This window comes from Corvus hawaiiensis, chromosome 3 (assembly GCF_020740725.1).
Source record: "Corvus hawaiiensis isolate bCorHaw1 chromosome 3, bCorHaw1.pri.cur, whole genome shotgun sequence".
Taxonomy (NCBI): Eukaryota; Metazoa; Chordata; class Aves; order Passeriformes; family Corvidae; genus Corvus; species Corvus hawaiiensis.
This window is the reverse complement of record NC_063215.1, coordinates 38,734,808-38,755,108: the sequence shown is the minus strand read 5'-3', so window position 1 is coordinate 38,755,108 and position 20,301 is coordinate 38,734,808. Positions and strand designations below refer to the sequence as shown.

The window sequence follows — 20,301 nt, the reverse complement described above, 5'->3', positions numbered from 1 at the left end:
CCACCCCCGCCGCGGCCCCCTCTCCCGCTGCCGCCGCTGGGGCTGGCGGAGAAGCCCGGCTGCGGCCCCGGGGGCGCCGCCTTCTCTCGCCCGGGGACGCGCGGCCGAGGCGGTCCCGAGCTGTGCAGAGGCCGCGGCCTAGGGGAGTCGGCGCGGCGCCCCGCGGGGGTGCGGGAGGGCGCGGGATGCGCAGCGGCGGCGCCGGGGCCTGTGCCCGCCGCCAGTGAGGCCCGCGGCCGCCGCGAATGCGGCCCCGGCGGCGCCTCGGCCAGGCCCGCCCCGACCTGCGCCAGGAACCGCCGCCGAGCCCGGCGTAGCCCCGGCTCCGGCCCTCGGCTGCCTGGTGCCGGACGCTCGCGTAGCCCCAGCCCCCTCTCCTCCCTGCGGTGAAAGAGGAGGCATGTCCGCTGCCGCCTCCGCTGAAATGATTGAAACCCCCCCGGTCCTCAACTTCGAAGAAATCGACTACAAAGAGATCGAGGTGGAAGAGGTGAGTGCGGGTCCCGCCATCCTCCGCACCCCCTTGCTCCCCGGGAGCGGCCAGCGTTGCTCCCGCCGCCCTGACCCCGAGCGCCTCTGGGGTTCCCCTCCCCGGCGCCGTCCCCCCGCTGCGGAAGGGACCGCGGACGCTTCCTGGGTGCGCCGAGATGCCGGGACCCCCCCAGTGTACCTGGCCGGGGGTTCTGTGCCCCCGTGGATGCTGCAGCGGCTGGCACCAGCGAACAAAGGTCGTCTAGCTGGGGAGCGGAGGTGCCGGCTTACTTCTGCCGGCCCTGCTGCTGGATGCTTTACTGTGGAGTTTTATTTAAACGGGATAGATTTATTCGGGATGTTAAAGTTTCGCCGCCCATTTTACCACCCACTTTAGTATGGGTGGCAAACATAGTTGTCAGGCGTTGTCACAAGAGGAAACTGTTAATTCTGATGTTTCTTTCAGATCTCTGGTTCTCTCTGCCCCTGCTTTCACCTTTTGCCACCAAACTGAGCCATTGCATATATAATGATCGCACCAGTATTAATGATTTGCTAAATTTACAGCTCTATGAGCTGTAAGGATAAACAGTTTTCTTTTTTTCCTGACGTAGGCTAGTGATGTTGCACTTATGGATGTGTAACATTTAATTTGTGACCTGTGCATGTTACCCAGGAAGTGACATTCAGTTATTGTATAACAAAGTTGGAAGGAAGTTCTTCTGTGAAAATCGCATAGTAAAATTATTTCAGGTGTACCTTTCATCTCTCCGGGCTTCCTGTGAAAGTAGGGTGGGTGTGATCTAAGATAGCTTGAGTGCTTTAATAATGGGCTCAGTAGTATCTATATACTACAGTGTTGGTTAACTCTCAGAATTGCACAAAAATATTGCTGCTGTTGAGTTTTTTCCTTCCTCCCCTGCTAAGTTCTCTACAGAAATGAAGTTGTTTCATGAGGATCTGTAATGAATTTGATGAAGCAAACTTGTAGAGTCTGGACCTAATATGCATCCAAGACTCCTGAAACAGTCTCTGTGCTTTTGTTTGTAGATTAACATCTTTCTTTTTCATTAATAATTACTCTCTTTTTCTTAAAAAGTTTGTGTGGAAGTGGAGTTAGTTTTGTGTGGTAGCTTTTATAGGTAGGACAACCTGTGTTCAAGTTTTTAGCGTAGTTTGCTAATACTGGTTTGTTCATCATTATCCTGCTGGGCTTGGGCCTTCTGGGGAGAGTTCACAGACCTTAAAATCTACGATATTTCCATGGAGCACCAGGGCACTTTCTGGTGTATTCAGGTAGTATTGTGGTAACTTTGGTTTTCGCCATAGCAGGCACAGGAAATTTTCAGAAGACCGTATCTTTTGAGAGATTGCTTTTATCTCTTTCTATGAATTTGGCAATCAAGAAGATTTTAGTTTCTGTAAATCTAGTTGTTCTGCTTCCTTTTATGCATTGAACTGTTCTGAAGTGAAGGTATTTTTGTTGTTTTTGCAACACTTACTAATAGCCAGGGGTCGAATCACATGTTTTGGGAAAAATGGAGTTTCTCACCCAACAAAGAAAGTTCAAGTGGGTAAGAACTTACCTATCGTGTAAAGATGCCCAGTGATGGCTCATAGAAGTGAGTAGCACATCTGCTGTGTTAGACATAGTCCTTTGAATGAATAAAGTGCTGTACAATTCTTTAATACTCGCAACGCCCGTGGGGAGGTTGTTAGCAAGGATTATATTGCTGGTTTACATATAGGAAGTGTGGAGCTGCACAGTGTGTAATTGGTGTAACTAGAGTTCAGCATTCTAAGGTTTAGTGCTCAGAGCTTGTCTGTGTTCCATGCATGTGCCTGGCACTCACAGAAACAGGAGTATCGGCACAAAAATGTATCTGGAGATTATGCCTAAGTAAAAATTTGTTGAATGCAGTTGTTGCATTATTCTTAACGCAGTATCTTTGTTAGAGATAACAAAACTCATGGTTATAAGCAGAACTCTGATAAAGTGTGGTCTCCATGAAAAAAATCCAGTGACAGCTGGCATAGCATTTTGAGTGTACCTGTCCTAGCAGAAGTTCTTATAGGCAATGGGGATACCCTAGTGCTGAACACAGTCTAAATGTCATTGCACAGAGGAAGAAAAAAGACCTACTTTAGAATGAAACAGATGGATCATACTTAGACCTTGCTTTTCTCAGCTGTGGGTGTTGATCTCTTACTCATGATGCAATTTCAGCACAAATAGTCAACTTTGTAGTCAAAACACATCCTTACTGACTATTTTCTGTGCTCTTACTTTAGGCTCAGAAGTTTTCAAGGATTTTAAGTGGCTGTAATATCTCAAAATGGTCATATTTATGCTTGGCAAGCTTCAAATGTTTCAAAATGGAGTGTTAAGAGGTCTACACTGGAAACTCAAATGCTTTTATAATCATAGCTTTGCTGTTGTATTATCAAGGCTGTCTTGTCCGCAGACAGCAGTCCCACTCTGCCACTGGTTTATTAATAGATATTGAAGTTCTGGAATACTTGCAGGCCCAGAGACCTTGCTAATAAATGTGGGATCTCTAAGTGCACTTTCATTTAGGTTTGCCTGAACTCTGCTGGATAAAAACAAGAATATACCATATTTTGCTTAAGATACCATGCACATGACTAACTGTAGTGTAGTGTTACTCCCCACCAGTCAAACACGTCTCCAGCTTCAGGCTGCCTTTTTGTTATTTCAAGTGCTTAAAATGAAGTAAAATATAGAGGCAATTATTATGAAAGAGTTGGAGTCAAATCAAAATTGATGTGACACAGCAGGAGCGTCTTCACAACTAGAAGGGGAGAAACAACATAAAACTTGTGTTCAACAGAAATGTTTTCTATTTTACTATGCAAGTTTTCAATTGTGAAAATGGCCTTTTTTAATTTTTTAGGTATGAGATAGAGAAATCATTAGAAACTGAACGAATTATATAACTCAAGTTAACAATAAAAAGCCTAATAGCCTTATTTTAAAATCTCATATTTAAATCTAGCCTAAACACTACTGTCGTTTCTTCCCAGAGGAGCTTCCACATCTAAACAACAGACTTTGGTTTTTAATTGTTCTGGCAGCCTATTCTCTGCCAGTCTTTCCTGAAAATTCCACAGGCTTTCCTCCATCATGTAACTGGGTAACAGTCCCATACATGACCAAAACATAGACCTCTTCATCACAGGATGTGTGTATCCTTGGATTGCACAGCCAAAGGTACGTGTCTGGTCATGTACACTGTGGCCCTGCCCCATCACTGCCTGATGTAGCCAGGTTAAAAAACTAATGCCATATTGCGTAGTTGCAAGTTACTTTTGGATGGTCTGAAATTTGAATTTAAATTATTTGAAAAGTGTTGTTTAATGCTCTACTAGTATATTGCAGTTCACAGTGAAGTTTATTTTCAGCAATCTATGAGGGCACCAGTAGTTAATTCTAAGAGAATTAGGGTAATGTTGTCTTTGAGATGAAGAGGTAAGCTTTATGAATGTATATTTTAGAAAATTTACTTATGGTCCCAGCAACTAAGGAGATGCAGTTTATGGTACGTCCACCTATCTTAGATATTTTTGAAACAGTTGACTAATTTCATTAACTGAGTAGTGTGCTGGGAACTACATGTATTCCTTCCAATTCTGGAACAAAGCAGTTCAGAGGCAAGAGAATGAGCAATACAGCAAGGCAACTGGGTTTTGCTCCCCTTTGTATAGGTAACTTTTAAAAAGTTAGTGAGATGCAGTGACTGATTATGTCCATTACAAGGTAAAGCAGGTTTGTGTAAGCTGCTGTTGAACATGGACCTGTTACTACCTCCAGTGTTTCTGTGTCCTGGGGGATCATCTCCAATTGTAGGATACCAATCTGGAAAATTGGAAGAAATTTGGACAAGAACCAGATGTGATTTGAGATCTGAACAGCATTTTTGGGTATCTGACGTGAGTACAGAAGGATTGCTTCTCAAGAACCAAGGGTGGTAGTTAGAAATCCATTTGAAGTCAGTTGAATTTCGTAGCCTTTTTCAGTAAGACTTCAAGGTGCAAAGCTGGGTGTTCCAAAACAAAGGCAAAAAATAAGTATGTGGTGAAAATATATGCCAGTATTTTCTCTGATTTTGCTCTTAATACATTTCTGAATTAATTCAAATAACTACTTAAATTTAGTTTAGTTACACCAATGGAAGATTCTCTTCATTCATCTACATAAGAAAATAGATGAAGTGTCAGCTGGGGTGTGGATTTATAGCAGAAGTTATGCAACACCAATTCCATGTGGATGAAATTTACTGTGCAGTGAGTTAGAACATGGCTAATAAGCTAGTTAAACTGTTAATGTGACACTTTATACTAATTTCTACACATGCAGATATATTCAGTGAATCTGTTTGTGTCTTGTTAAATAGACTCATTCTTCAGTCTCATAAAGAACACATGGGAAAGAAACCTCACAGACCTTCCTGTTCTGTGATGAAAGCAAGAGCCATATTTATGAGATAATAATAGAATTCTATGTCTAATGCTTTTCCCTAAGAAAAAAACTAAAACAACAGAGAGAGTTTCACGTGTCCCTTATTTGTTCCACCCAGTGGACTGCAGCAGTATTTTACTGGCTGCAGAGTATTTGTTTGGTTTTTTGGTTTGGTTTTTTCCCAAAGACCAGTAATTTTAGACAGTGCCAGCCCAGAAAGCCCAACTCTTGTTGGAGTCCTGCACCCTGAGTGCCTCATTACCCAACATTTTGTTTCTAAAACAATAATGCACTCTCTGGGCTGCTCTAACAGAACAAATTGATTCATACTGGAGCATCAGACAGTTGTTCTGTTAATGTTTTTATATTGCTGGTATTTTTTAATTGCTGATATGAGTTCTGTTCTTGAGACAGATGTATAAAACCCTATCAGTGTGTAAAAGCTTTTCAGCTTGTAATTAGTTGTGATAAGCCAGAATGAAAGTATAACTTGATAAACTGTTATCTTTGAGATGCGTGCATTTCTTGGAATGACTCGAGCTATCAAAATGCAGAGAGGGTTGGTTCAGAGCAAAGGAAGAATTTCTGGAAACACAGTTTTCAAGACCAGGCTGGATGGGGCTCTGAGTAATCTGATCTAGTGGAAGGTGTCCCTGCCCATGGCAGGGGGGTTGGAACTTAGATGATCTTTAAGGTACCTTCCAACCCAAATCATTCTTTGATTCTATAATTTCAGGAACATATAAGATGATACTTTGATTCTTCATAAACATGTTCTAAAGAAGCTGAAAAGAGAATTAATTCTTAGAACTAAATTCAGGTAGACAAGTCACTGAATGAAAACTGTACAGTTATACAGCTCTAACAGAGGAAACCCTCGGTAGGGACCAACTGTATGAGTTTGTGTCAAGCAGAACTTGCCTATATTTATTAAGAATCTAAGTTGATTTTAATAAGCAGTTTCTTTCAGGAAGAAATATTTCTTCCTGTGGTGTTTTGCATAACTTTTAAGTTGAGACTTAGAAACCAAATCTAAACTAAATTACTTAGTTTACTTAAAATTAGTAGGGGTTTTGGGGGTGGGGGAGTGGAGAGGATTTGGAGGTTTCTTCATTGCTGTATGAATCCCAGAAAGGAAAAGGAAAAGCAACATTTAGAGCTGGGCTGACACTAGTACAAATAAACTTAACCAGTCAAAGAACATAGCTGTAAGAATTGGCAGATACATCCAAACTCCTTCCTCAAAGTGCTGCCAGGGTATTGGCCACAGTCATCTGTGGCACGGGGCCGATTTGCTTCAACCTACTTAATAAAGCATAGCACACACAGAGGAACCAAAGCTGGAATTTGAGGCTATTTGAATGAATGATAGAAAGTGTAGGCGTTTATTTTCAGAAGCTGTACACTGTTGTTCATGGCTTCCTTTGGCCCTTTTTTTTTTTTTTTTTTAATTTATGCTCCATATGTCATAAGGGCAGATATGTGAAAACCTGAAAATATTAGTATACCTTATTGATACTCCTGGAGCTCTGGTAGACAGAGAGAGTAGAAGCAACTGAATTTTAAAATGTGATTTTTTTGTGTGTTTTACAAAGCATTCTAGAACATTTCTTTTTTTTCCACTCTCTTGTGTAGTGGAGCTTGAGAGATCCAGAAGTTCAGTTTGCGTGCATATCATCTCATTTGCAAATATACCAGTAAACAAAGTGACATAGATATTAAAGATAATTTAAAGCCTGCTGTCGCTTTGGAAGCACGGGTTTTTTATGGTTTCTGTTGTTGGATTTTTGTAACTGCTTGTCTTGTTTCCCGAAATTGTAAACAAGCATGTCATGCAGTAGATACTGCAAATTATGAAGTCAGTTCTCCAAAGAATACTACGTCTGCTAACCAGGGAGCTATTATATTTTATTGCTGTCATATATCCAGCAAGTTTTTTTTAGAAAGAAAAGCACTAGGTATCCAGCATGTAGAACTACCTTACATGGAAACTTTATGGATAGAGAGAAAAACTTAGCATTTTTTTGGTTTTGAGTTAATAGAAAACCTGTGCAGTTAGAGCAAAGTTGAAATTAATTCTTCCAAAGTTTTGACATTTGTTAGGGGATTATGGTGCATCTGAATAAACAGATGCATTTTTCTTGTTTTACTGGGAGAGGGGAAATTACTGGTTACATCCCTTAGGACAAAATACATCCTTAAGGTCTTAACATATCTGCAGTCTCTATTTCCTGCATGATTTCTAGTCTACATAACTTACCAGTCAGTATAGTCTACATACTTACAAGTCAGTATCATGTATCTTTGTTTATGTACAGCATTTGATACTATTTGTACACAGAGACAGAGGTAATGCTTGTTCCAGGGCTCTTGTATGGTTCATATTCTTTAAATAAGACTCTAAATACACTATCTGGAAAACATGCAAGTGGCACTGTCCTTCACCATGTCACTTTGTCACACAGTAGAATGTAACTTTTTACTGGTATGAATTTTATACGTAGAATAATACATTTTAATACACTTTTCAATCTTTAAATCTCTTTTAAGTATTACTCCCAGTTTAAAATGTTTTTGTGTCATGTACCAAGTGGTTTTTGACAAACTTAATTCTCTTCTGTGAGAAATTCTCTTCTTGTTCTTACTCTATTTCTAAATGTCTCATCTGCCCTATATTTTCCTTTTTTCTCCTAGAAGATATTTAGAGGAACAAAATCTTTTACCAAAAGAATGTGTTTATTTTTAGATTATTTTCCAAACATACACAGTGCTACAGATCAACTGCTGTTTATTGATTTGTTGTGTCAATAATTCCATTACCGTGCTTCATATAATTCCGAATATGCACTATTGCCCAAACATATGGTGTGGCACCAACAGCAGGGGACAAGAAGGAATGAGCATGAAGAAACTAAAGTTCAGGCAGTGCCTCCCTCCTCTGCTATTAAGTTACTTAGTTCCAGCACACGGTGCTGAAGGAAACTCCATAGTGTTTAAACTGTTTCGACAAAATCTAAGACTTAACTCCTTCAAAGAAGTTTAAGTGAAGAAAATTATATGTAAATGGACTCCACCACAAGCTGCATTCTGTCGATTATAAAGGGGTTTTTGCTGTGAGTAAGGTACATTTTCCAGATTAAGTAGGAAAAACATACTGAGTTTTCACATATGGTAAACTTCAATTTGTATCAGATCCATCATTGTTTCTGATGGTTGCTCCTTTCATGTGCTATTCAAAAGCCTGAGCTGCTTTAATGGAGGATCGGCTCTTCTGTTTTCCCTGTATCCTAGGTAAATATTCACTGCATTCATGTCCCTTCTCAAGTTCAGCCCTCTGCCTAAGCAGGCACCAAGTCACTGATAAATTGTTATGAAACCTTGACTGCATAATCATTTATCAAACTATTTTCAGCAACAATAAAATTTACATACCTGATGGTCTCACAGCTTTTTGTTATGTGATTAGGTTTAGATTGCCTGGTTAACTCTTCCTCTTGGTGCTTGACACTGATTTTATTTTTTATTATTTTTTTCCAGTCATCAGTGGGAGTTCTTAAAGTGCATCTGACTCTTGGAATTTATTCCACTTTTCAACTAAAACCCAAATATTGTGACATTCATGGCAAATTACATTGGGCAGTGTACTTGTTTCTTTTAGTTTCTTCATTTAATAGAAACATTGTTAAAAAATTCAACAACATTGAAAAATAATGATTTCTTTAGTATAAAAACTGGAAATATATGTACCAGTTCTCAGGATAAAACTTGCAAATAGTCATGGATTTATCTGTGGAGGATCAGTATGCATTTATATTGACTTACGAGCTGAATTTGACCATGTGAAGTCAAATGCAACAGATATGTGGGCTTTCTGTTTTTTGCTATGTTTTTGTTAAATAAATGTATTTACTATATAAAAATATATGTAGTATATATTGCATAATCATAATATTAAAATCATGTACGTAATAATACATACAGTGTATTTGTACATATGGGCAAGTCTTTTCAGCAAGGAAAGCTATGACTAGCCAGAAAAAAAGTAAGCCTGACCCATCACAAACTGTTGTAAGTGATTTAGGCTAAGTAAAAAAAAAAAAAAATCTAATTACTTCATTAAATTTTGCAACCAATCTTTTAACTGACATACATGCACTATTTTCAAATAGCTCTTTTTGTTTCCATCACTGGATTAAACGTAACAGAGTTGTAGTCAAAAACTGTGAAGGACTATGAGAAAAGGTATATTAAGAAAAGGAACCTTCTAAAATGTGTCTCACAGAGGCTTGCACCATAAGGCCAATTGTATCCACCTAGGAGAATTCATTATATGTCCACCTCCTTCTCCCTAAGTGGAAGGGAGAGTTCTTCCCACTCACTGTGATAACCGTGTTTGGATTCCTTCACAGTGTAGGGGAGCAGCAGATCTGGAGCTGTATTGCTACTGCCAATACACTTCATCCTGCACAAGCTGCTCTGTGGCATCCTTCTCTCATTAACTGTCCTTAGTATTTCCCAGGTGCTTGCATGGTGGATTTTTATGTGCTCACTAATTACCATTTCTGCAAAATGCAGACTTACGGTGCACACCAACTGATGAGATTTTTCTTATTCTGTAGGTCTGGTCATATGCTGAGCAAGGTGGGTAGAGGCTTTGTAATGGACAACTCCTGTGGCAGTAGAAGGTGGAGGGTGGGCCAACCCCAAGACAACGGGCAATTTTCTTCAAAACGTGGTCTGAGACAGAAAAGGAAATAACAAGGAAGACTAGTTTGGGACTTTTATATCTTCCAGTGACTCATTGTTTCCAATTTGTTTATATGTACTATTCTTGTCGGCTGCTCAGCTATCATTCATGGCTTGGTGTTTCCAACCTCACTGTGGAATGCAAGAAAATAGTTAGCGTGTGTTACGTCAGGACAAGAGTCAAGGCCCTGCGCTTTGCCTGGGGGAGGAGGTTACAATCAACAGGTCCCGTTCTTTAACGGAGCAGAATGGGGAATGTTCTGTGCATCTTATGTGGGTATCTTATGGCAGACTCTGAGGACACTGAACATCTCATCCCAATTTCATCATGGTCCTGTGCAGTTGTTTGTGTGTGCGTTTAAAATTCAGAAGTTTTAATTCCTGTCCTTAGACGGAATAAACAAATACAGCAGATAGATATAATTTCACAGATGAAACCTAAAAAAAAAATTGCTCTCATTCTTCTGATTTTCTTCTGAGCAAAGCTTGTTCTAAATAACTGAGATTATACTTTTCTGAAATACTATTACTGCACATTACTAATAAAATGTTTTGTATGTGTGTTTTCCAATTCTTCTGTAAATGGTCTCTTGAGTAAGCTTTGCTAAGACCAGTTGTGCTTTAATGGCATAGTATTCAATTCCTACTGCAAAACTCAAGCCTGTATCTACAGTTTTCTAAATTAAATTTCTTTTCTGTTTGTGAAGTCCTGCACAGCAAATGAAACCATTTCAAGTTTTAACTCTAGTGTTTTGTATTTTGTTCTAGGTTGTTGGAAGAGGAGCCTTTGGTGTGGTCTGCAAGGCAAAATGGCGAGCTAAAGATGTAGCCATTAAACAGATAGAAAGTGAATCTGAAAGAAAAGCCTTCATTGTAGAGGTACAGTAAGTTTGATGGAAAATATGGGGTTTGGTAGAGCTTGTTTCCTGAAATTCATGGGTGCATTTAGTGTACTAAAAGCTATGTCTTTATCACAAGATAAATGCTGCCTGTGGTACCCAGTTCAGGCCTGGACCCTTGTCTTGCAGAACAGGAAACCTGTTGAAGCACATTGCAGCTCCTTAAGTTTGCTTCTCATAAAAACTGAAAGGCAAGAGTGTGGGAGAGAGGAGGGCACACAACTGGGGAAATAACAGTTCTTAGATTCTGTCCCAGTCTAAAGTAAGGGTGCAGCTGGAATACCCACCAAAGCCTTGGAGCTGATTAACACTTCCAGGGGCTACAGCATAGGTTCTCCAGTACAAACAGGTTGATATTTGAAACTGTTTCTGAGTTTTTTCAGCAGTTCTAATAACTTGATTATTTTTTTTCTTATATATAAGTACATTGCTACCTTAAAGGCAATCACTGTTTTTCAATGTCTACTTCTTCAAAAATGTCGAGTAGTTCAGATACACTGATAAACTTCCCAAGATACATAATATTTTCTAGAATCAAATGTTTAATTTAAATGACATATATTGTGACATGGTGCTTAGTATTTATTCAGTTATAATTGAGGATGTTCAAGATATACAAAATATGTTCAAAACAAAACTCTTAAATTTAGAACTAACTCTAGCGTTAGTTTGTTCAAGATATACTCTAGCGAAATGTAAAACACTAAAGGGCTGAAAACAGCATGTTTGTAATAGGCCTCTGTAAATATTTTTATGTTGTTCATTACCATGGGAAGTTTTTAAGGTTAATAATCTGAGTCTAGTTTAACATTGAGTAGATCTGATTGATCTCTTGGGATTTTTGTGTTCAAAAGAGATCTGAGTAGGTAATCCCAGAAATGCTTCAGTAATTACTGCTATTCAGGAAACCCTGCACAGTGCAAGCATCAGTTGAAATATTTCATTCTGATTTTTTAGATCTTCTGAAGTGTATAGAAAAAATAGTGTTTGCTCCACAGACAGCATAAACTACTTCAGAAGTCTGTGTAAAGAGAAAAATATTCCTTTTCTGCTTGCTTCTACTCTGTACTGGTAGAAAAACCCAATGCAAAATAGTGCAATTGTGAGTACAAACAGTAATAGGTTATTGGAACTATGTCATTCTAATATTAAATTATTTTATAGGATTGTGGGCTTGGGGATTTTAGGACATGTATCTTCTATATTGTGAAAACAGCCAGTATGATCCTAATTTTTTTTTTATTTAATCAGACAATTTTTATATAGTCCAAAACTGAAGGCTCTAGGAAGAGCACCAAATCTGTAGAGGTCATAGTTGCACAGTGCTTGTGGTTTGAGTGACTTTACTACAGTCTGGAAAAAATACTTTCTTTAAATGTAATTTCTTCAAACTTTCTTTTAAAACACAGTTGCAGTTTGACACAAACCTGATTACATACAATAAAATGCAAAGAGGGACATTAGTTTTGTAATTCCTAAAATCACCATCTGGGGTTATGCAGATGTAGAAAATTGTACTTGCTGTTGTGTGGTGTATTATTTATCGCTATGAAAATAAAGCCTTTTCTTCCCATGGTTTGAAACTGTGTGATTTGTGTTGCAGCTTCGACAACTGTCACGAGTAAACCATCCCAATATTGTCAAGTTATATGGAGCCTGTCTAAATCCAGTAAGTTATAGCTTATGTCAGTATGACAAAAGGTGACTAGCTTAACCTATGCAAGCATCAATGAACAGAATATATATTTTATATTAAAAATGTACCTATTATATATTTTTTTATGTTTTAGCCATAATAAGGAAATACACAGATATGTAGGTTGGTTGATATATTCAGGTATTTGTTTCTTCTTTCTTCTGCTATGAAAAATAAATTATTTTAATAACACCCCAAAGTTATTTCTAAACATCAGTTATACTTGAGTTTGTCAAATCGCCATTTGGTATATTACATATGTATTTACATTCATATCTACAGTCCTATTAATTGCAAATCAGCAATACAAAAAGTAAATGCATTAGCAACACATGATTATAGCTTGTAAATCAGTTCCTATTTTCTTACATGCAGTTTTCAGGATTTGCTTGCTTTCTGCCACAGCTGCAAACAGTCCCACAAATTCTCTAAGCAGAAAAGAGAGTACTGTGACAGGACAGATGTATCCTTAGCTTGTATGGGCTTAATTGCTTAAAATAATGCTGCATCCCTTTTCTTTTTTAGTACTGGTGAAATTCTTTTGACATGGTATTTAATGAATTTTTTTTGTAAGCCACTAAAGGAAAAAAGTAAAGGACAGTGAACTGCAGTTTGAAGACAGTATTTGCTTTTTAAGACTGAGGAAGAGGAGGGAGGTCATTCTTTTATTTTCTAACTTACAATGAGAACTAAGTGTAAAACTCATTTTTCTTACATGTAAATACATACATTTCAAACTGACTGATATATTTTCCATTAGCTTAGGTATGGAGGCATTGTAGTTGCTCTCAAGGAACTTCCCTTTCAGCTGTTTTCTGCCTCTGCATTGAAAATATACCTATTTTTTGTCCCCTTCTCCCCAAAGGTGTGTCTTGTTATGGAGTATGCTGAAGGAGGTTCTCTGTACAATGGTGAGTATCATTTCAACTTCCTGGAGTTAAAGTGCTAGTATTAGGGCAAACATAGTCTAAACTACAGGTTGTTTCATAAATACGTCTCCATTCTTGGAGCTATTCAGAAGCCACTTGAACACAGCCCAGGGCAACCAGTTGGAGGTGGCCTGCTTGACCTGCTTGGTAGACTTCCAGCGGTCTCTTCCAACAATTATGTGGTTCTTTGAAATTCTTAAAATAATTTTAAGGAGAAAGAAGTGTGCTTTTTAAAATCTCTTTTCAATCCATTGGTTTGTTCTTGATACCAGTTTCTTATATTTTATACAAGTAATTTAAGGTTTTCCAGTGGAACATCTGAAAACATTCTTCCTTAATTTGTAAATTCCTTGAGCATTTGTTTAACACAGACTTTACCAGGGATAGCTGAGAACAAGCAACACTTTTCATATTGAAATTTAACACAAAAGATTATGGAAAGTATTCTAAAAAAAAGGGAAATATTTTGACATTTCTGTTATTTTAACAGTCTGTAGAAGGATATTTTTAGTTGCAGTAATGAGGTGTTGGTAATTACTTAGATTCCACAGAGCTTTGCTGACTGGTATTTTGTTAACTCCATTGTATCTGTTGTAATATGCAATAAAGTTCTTTTTAGTTTGTGCCTTTGTTTTGCAGTGCTGCATGGTGCTGAACCTCTGCCTCATTATACTGCTGCACATGCCATGAGTTGGTGTTTACAGTGTTCCCAAGGAGTGGCATATCTCCACAGTATGAAGCCAAAGGCTCTAATTCACAGAGACCTGAAACCACCAAAGTAGGTTTATGGTTCATTTTTCATATTTTCTTACAGTTGGACTTTAAGATCATTTATAATAATTTTATTGCATTTAAAAGAAATACCTTTAATTGGTACTAACTTTTGGATGTGCTACATTCCAAATGAAAGCTGTGCATTTGAAACTTCAGTTACAGAATGACAGTGTATGATACAGAAAATTAACTGTATTCAGTTACTTTCTGTTAAACTGGAAGAATACCCTTCTCCTGCCCTGCATTATGGAAGAGGATTTTATTAGAAATAGGGCTTCTAATCAGAGACATTTAAAATCTTCCAGTTTTTGAATGGCTGTGGTGTTCAATAAGAGGACATTGTGGGGGGGTTGATTGGTTCTAATGTCATATTTAATCTGTTGCATTAGAGCTCTTTCGCCACGTGACTGTCCTCCTTTATCCCCTCCTTTTGCCTGTTCTGCCACCCCTGCCAGAAGCTCCCATCACTTTCCACCGAAACAAAATTTAATAGTTTTCTACCCAGTCAGTTTGTTATCCAACTCATTTTACAGCTTCAGATCTGGCTCCACAGATTAGATAGAAAGAGATATTTGAGGATCAGCAGAATCATCCCTTTTTGGTGGTAACCTGCAGTTATTACCAGGTAAAATTATAACATGAAGCCACAATTTAAATCTTTAGTTCTTTCTTGTATTCCCCAGTTTTGATTTAGAAAGTTGTTCACATGTAACTTCAAGTCCTTCCATTTAAATAAATAGATACATTGACTGACATTAGTGGGAGTCTTGATTGTTCTTCTTTTAGTAAAATGGTTACAGCACTTGTTCATTTTCAGCCCCTGGCATCTGAAGGACTAATTTTCTCAATATACGCTTAGTGGTTTACCATGGCTAAAGATATTTATTTAAAATCTAACATGTAGAAATATCAGTAAATTACAACATACATTGGATTACTTTAAAATATGTAATCTGTTCACATTAGACACAAATGACCGTACATATTTCCCAGATTATAAAATAAAGCACTGAGATGCAAAGCCTTAAGATATTCATCTATATTAGAATGATAGTTGTTGGGATAAAAAAAATCAGTGGTTTGTTATCAGACTATTTTATTCTACAATATTAATACCCTTTTTTTTTCTTTGACAGTTTGCTCTTAGTAGCTGGGGGGACAGTTCTAAAAATCTGTGACTTTGGTACAGCCTGTGATATTCAAACACACATGACCAACAACAAAGGAAGTGCTGCTTGGATGGCACCTGAAGTTTTTGAAGGTAATAAAAATTCAGTATCAGTATTACATTTCCTTTTTAGGAATGCAACTGTGAGTTAATGTGATGTAAGAGTAAGAGCATCATGTAGTCTTTAAAATAAAGTTTACTAAAGTTTGAGGTAAAAACTGAAAGAGATTTGGCAGAAGTCTAACATTTTTTTTTTAAATCTGTACAAGTGTATATTGTCAAGTAATTGTGCAGAGGTTTGAAGAGCAGCACTGAACCAACTCTCTCATGTTAATATTAGACATTTAATTATGTGTACCTTTATTTGTCATTGCTGAGATTTACATAAGGAGTACCTTTAGACAGCTGCAGTTCCTTATTTTGTAAGTAAAATACAGCCAGAGGGCTCTTTCCCCACAATTTTGCTGTTTCTAAGATTCTTAAATCATTTCAAACTCTTGTGACATTTAAATACACTGTCATTACTTTCACTCCCTACTCTGATCAGCTTTTAACTTTAGAATTTCCCTGTTAGTGTCTCTAAATTGAACATAATTACCTTCTTTTTTGATCCTCCACTTTCTTGTAACTCCCATCTTCATCTGCTTTTTGTGTAATCTAAAGATTCAATGTACTTCCTCTTTCCTGCATACTGAGGAACTTGTTAATACCAGTTAATTTGGTTAAGTAGGAAAACAAGCTATTTCTTGGAGTGTAATTGGGAAAGACTGATGACACTTGATAATTAGATAGCTATAATTGCTGCATGATTATCAGAGAAATAATCCAGTAGATATTAAATTGCAGATTAAACACCTTTTAACCAGTCAGTACCTTAATTATCAATGCAATTTAGCAATGGTCTGGAAAAGTCATCCTACTGCTTTAGGAAGCAGGTGTCCTTGATTTGATATATTTGGTAAGTGCATATGTGCAGCAGTGGTTTCCCAGATTCTGGATCCAAGTGGCCTCTTTTCTTCTACTGTCCTTGTTCCAGAGGCTGTCCATATACAGTTTTAGGATTCCTCCCAAACATCACCTTTGGAACTTTTGTTCTGAAGGTACCATTTTCTTCCACGTATTGCTTAGAGTACCCACCCAAGGGTTATTTGTTCCACTCTGATGCCTGAAATTTTTCCATTATGTCATTTTATATTCAGGTACTTCCTCTATTTTTTAGCCAGGACTGCTTCTTTCCTAACACTTGCTTGTTATTAAATTAAATTGTATAAATAGGAGATTTTTTTTTTCTTTTAGAAATAAGCAATTGAACAATCAGTGTTAAAGCTAGTTTTGGTGAAAAATCTTAATCTAAAACGGATATAAATAAGTGTATTGTAGTAGGGATTTACAGTTCATATCCTAGTTCCTCTGGTGTATGAATCCAGCAAGGCATAAAAAAGAAATCTTGTATTGCAGTTGTATTGTTGGATAGCAGCAAAAAGCCTTTAGTTTACAGTTGTTTTTACATACTTTCAACTGAAAGCATTTATTGATAAATAGACAAATCGTTATATAAACACAAGTATCAAGGAAAGGAAAGAATCTAGTATGATGCATCTTCTATGATGCAGCATATCAAGTTACTCTTGAAACAGTCATTAAACTACTAAAATAACCACTTCAAATGTCAAAATCGTTAAAAATTTCTTTGCTTATGTTACTGCATCAGGATTCAACAATGGAATAAAGGCTACTATTGATTTGGTGCTGTTCTAATACTAAGGTTTCCAGATGAGAACAATAAAGGCATGAGAAGTATCTATCGCAGAAGATGGTGCTTAGTGGAGTAGTTGCCGTAATATTAAGATTTTCCCCCCGTTTTAAACATTAGGGCACCTAAAGCCTTGTACAGGTCAAGTAATCTAAATGAAAATAATATGATATAGATCAGGATGAAGTGAAAGAGAGCAATTCTAATATCAGAACTCCCATTCGAAGAAAGTATTTTAAAATTGCTGTGGGATAATTGGATATATTGAGGAATTATTGTCTGTGCAATCTTAGTCTCTCACATAAGGAAACAATGCAGAATACTCACTCACTTCTTTTGGAGTCTCGCTTTTCAGAATTAGTCCAAGACTTCTCAGCCACAAAATAGGATTTCAGTGCTCAAACAGGTGAACAGCACTCCTTTAGTTTCATAGGCTGTGTATTACAGAAGTGCTGTGACTGCATAGAGACTCTTTTGCTTCCCTTAGTGATCTGCCATTGCTTAACATGACTTTTCTTCCCCAGCACCTTTGAAAATAAGCCAACTGATAAAGCTGACTTTGTTTTTCTTCTTTGTGCCTTTTGAACTCATTAGCTACATTCAGCTTCTTTGATACAGGTGAAAAGATTTTCAGAGATCCACATTCTTAGAGAGTTTTTTAAAGTCCAAATTAATGCCTTCACTTAAAGAGGGCTTGTGGTTCATGCTGCGGCCTGTTTCTTGTTTGTCTTGCAAACTGGCTGGACTGCAAGAACTGGCCAGAGAACAGGCTGTTTGCTTTGCAGCTTGTCAGTGGTATGGGGGCAGAGGAAGTTGGCTCACGGGTAGTGGAGCCTATTGCAACTGGTGCTGTATGCTGGGTATTCACATGAAACTAGACTTCTTTAATTCCACTGTTACTGAAATGATTTGTCTGAATAATGCCTTCTGATTAGGTATAAACAAAAAAATCTCTTGGCCACTATATGCCAATTTTAATCCTTGTTTGAAGATAGATGAACAAATCTCCTATAATTTATATTTGCACATTTATTCTCATGTCATTAGCCATTCACATTTCTTATTAGTGTTTGCATGAGTTATGGTTACAAAGCATTCTTTCTTTGTAGCCTCTTGTAGTGGTTTTGATTCAAAATATTCATTATTTACTTATTTTCCTTCTGTGAGATAAGAATTAGGAGAAAAGCAAAGCAGGCACAAACCTTAAACAGTTGCAGTACAATGAAAGAGCTTTATTACTAATAGAATTAAAAGTAAAGAGAAAACAACAAAACAAAATTAAAGTAAATTCCCCCCCCCCCCTCTTTCCAGCACTTCTCTCCTTTTATCCAGCTCACACAAGGGATAACAGAACATGGGATGTTAGTCAGTGTTGCAGTTCTTGAAAAGTCTCTCTCTTATGCTTAAGGAAAAAAGGGTTTTCCTTCAGTTGCACGTGGTTCCCAAACTGCCACCAATAGCAGACCCGCCCGGAAACAAACAGTCTGCTGTGTGTAGAACATCTCTCCCATGAAGAATTTCACAGTTTTTTCACACTACAGAACATGGGCCATCACATGGGGTTATTCATCTTTTTAAGGATAAGTTATTTTGGCCTGCACACAGAGGCTTTTCTTCGCCACAAGTCTCTAACAGCCTCTTACTACTTCTATATAGCCTGGCATAGGCACTCTTCACAAACTTCATAGGCACACGTTGATTCTCCACCCCCCCCCCCATGTTCTTCAAATGGATTAAAGAGACAAACAGTTTGTGGTATTACAGTTTCTTACCACGGCATGCAAGAAGGTTTCTTTTAAGCTGCGCGCCAGAATCGCGGCACCGCCCTCTTTTCTCCCGTCGCCATGCTCAGCTCCGTCCCACGTGACTCACTTCTCTTTCTCTCTGACTCTGAAGCCGCCATGTTGAAGAGTGTTCTTGTTCGGGCTTTACGGTGGGGAAAGCCTCGCTCCCTCTGTGCTGCTGGCTGCGTGGTGTCCTCTTCAGTTCAGCACGGAGTGTGCTGGCTGCAGACAGGAGGCTCTGCCGGCTCCCGCTGGCTCCGCCGGCTCCGCATGGAGGGGAGAGGGACCCGCCTGTCCCCAGAAGCCGCGCTGGATGGGTTTAGCTGTGAGCAGTCCATGGCTGGTTTGAGCTGCCTGCGGCTCTGGGACAGTCCCCCTCAGTGACCCAGGGTCCGTGCCGCAGCGATGGGAAAGGGGGAAAGGGGCAGTGGCCCCGGCCCGGCCCAGCGGGGCCGGGAGGCTCGGAGCCCCCCCACCTTCCAGCAGGCGAGCTCCGACCAAAAAGGGGAAGTCCCGCCTTTCCGTGCGGTTTAAATATGTAAATTGTGAGAAGCGTAATTGGTCTTAAAGACTGTCCATCAACTCAGGGTCAACCCAACACACCTCTGAACATTTTTATTTATTATTCTATGTCGTCTACCTGTCTTCAGCACCTTAGGAGTCTTAGAAATACTGAACTTACAGTCAAAGAATTTTAGTTAAGTAATGACATTACAAAAAGGGTAAGAATAATAAACCAGGAACAGGAGGAAGTAAGATAGTGAGGAATTGAGGACTCTCCTGATTTGTTCATATGGTAACTTAGTAATTCTTCTGAAGACCTGTAATTAATAAAGAGTAATGGATATGACAGATGTTATTGGCTGGCATATTGTGACTAAGGTTGGAAGAAGTGAATTGAAGAATATTTAGAGGAAAGAAACATAATCAATTAAACCCTGAATACAAGAGATTTTTTAAACCTAATGAATTGTGGTTTATATTATATAAGGAAACTGATGTGTTTTATCATTTCAAGATGACTCCAAGGATTGATTCCCAGAGAGGGGCATTCTTAACAGTCATACTGTCAAGTGATTTCAGGCTTAAGTTAGCATGAATCAGCCAGCTTTAGAAAACTGGTTTTTCTCAGCAAAATAAATGTGGAGTGAAAGTAAGTATGTAAAGCTATGTATTTATTGGAGCAAGCTGCCCAGGGGAGTGGTGGAGGCACCATCCCTGGAAGCATTAAAGAAATGACTCAGCATGGCACTTCATGCTGTGGTTTAGTTGATATCGTGGTGTTCAGTGAAAATTTGGGTTCGATGATCTTGGAGCTCTTTTCCAACCTGATTCTATGATCTGCTCAAACTGTATTTCTTTTTAATGTATTACATAGAAAAGAGTCAAATTATATTGATGGCTTTCTTCCAGGTAGCAATTACAGTGAAAAATGTGACGTTTTCAGTTGGGGTATTATTCTCTGGGAGGTAATCACCCGTAGGAAACCTTTCGATGAGATTGGTGGTCCAGCTTTCCGAATAATGTGGGCAGTTCACAATGGTGAGTTGAAGATACTTTATTGCACTTGAAGCTGTGTATATGACTTATGAATTTGCTAA

The 20,301-nt window shown here is 38.5% G+C and overlaps 1 protein-coding gene across 7 annotated transcripts in view; it reads left to right on the top strand.

Moving 5' to 3' along the window:
- Positions 1 to 245: 245 nt before the first annotated feature.
- Positions 246 to 20,301, top strand: part of MAP3K7 (mitogen-activated protein kinase kinase kinase 7) — a 48,069-nt gene continuing 28,013 nt past the window's right edge. For 2 of the 7 annotated variants that reach the window (XM_048296077.1, XM_048296076.1), the window contains exons 1-7: positions 246 to 490; positions 10,466 to 10,576; positions 12,200 to 12,265; positions 13,158 to 13,203; positions 13,861 to 13,999; positions 15,132 to 15,256; positions 20,114 to 20,242. In XM_048296077.1, the coding sequence (XP_048152034.1) occupies positions 401 to 490; positions 10,466 to 10,576; positions 12,200 to 12,265; positions 13,158 to 13,203; positions 13,861 to 13,999; positions 15,132 to 15,256; positions 20,114 to 20,242 (706 nt within the window). In that variant the 5' untranslated portion in view covers positions 246 to 400. The remainder of the gene's footprint in view (positions 491 to 10,465; positions 10,577 to 12,199; positions 12,266 to 13,157; positions 13,204 to 13,860; positions 14,000 to 15,131; positions 15,257 to 20,113; positions 20,243 to 20,301) is intronic. The other 5 variants (XM_048296079.1, XM_048296075.1, XM_048296078.1 and 2 more) reach the window with 4 other exon arrangements.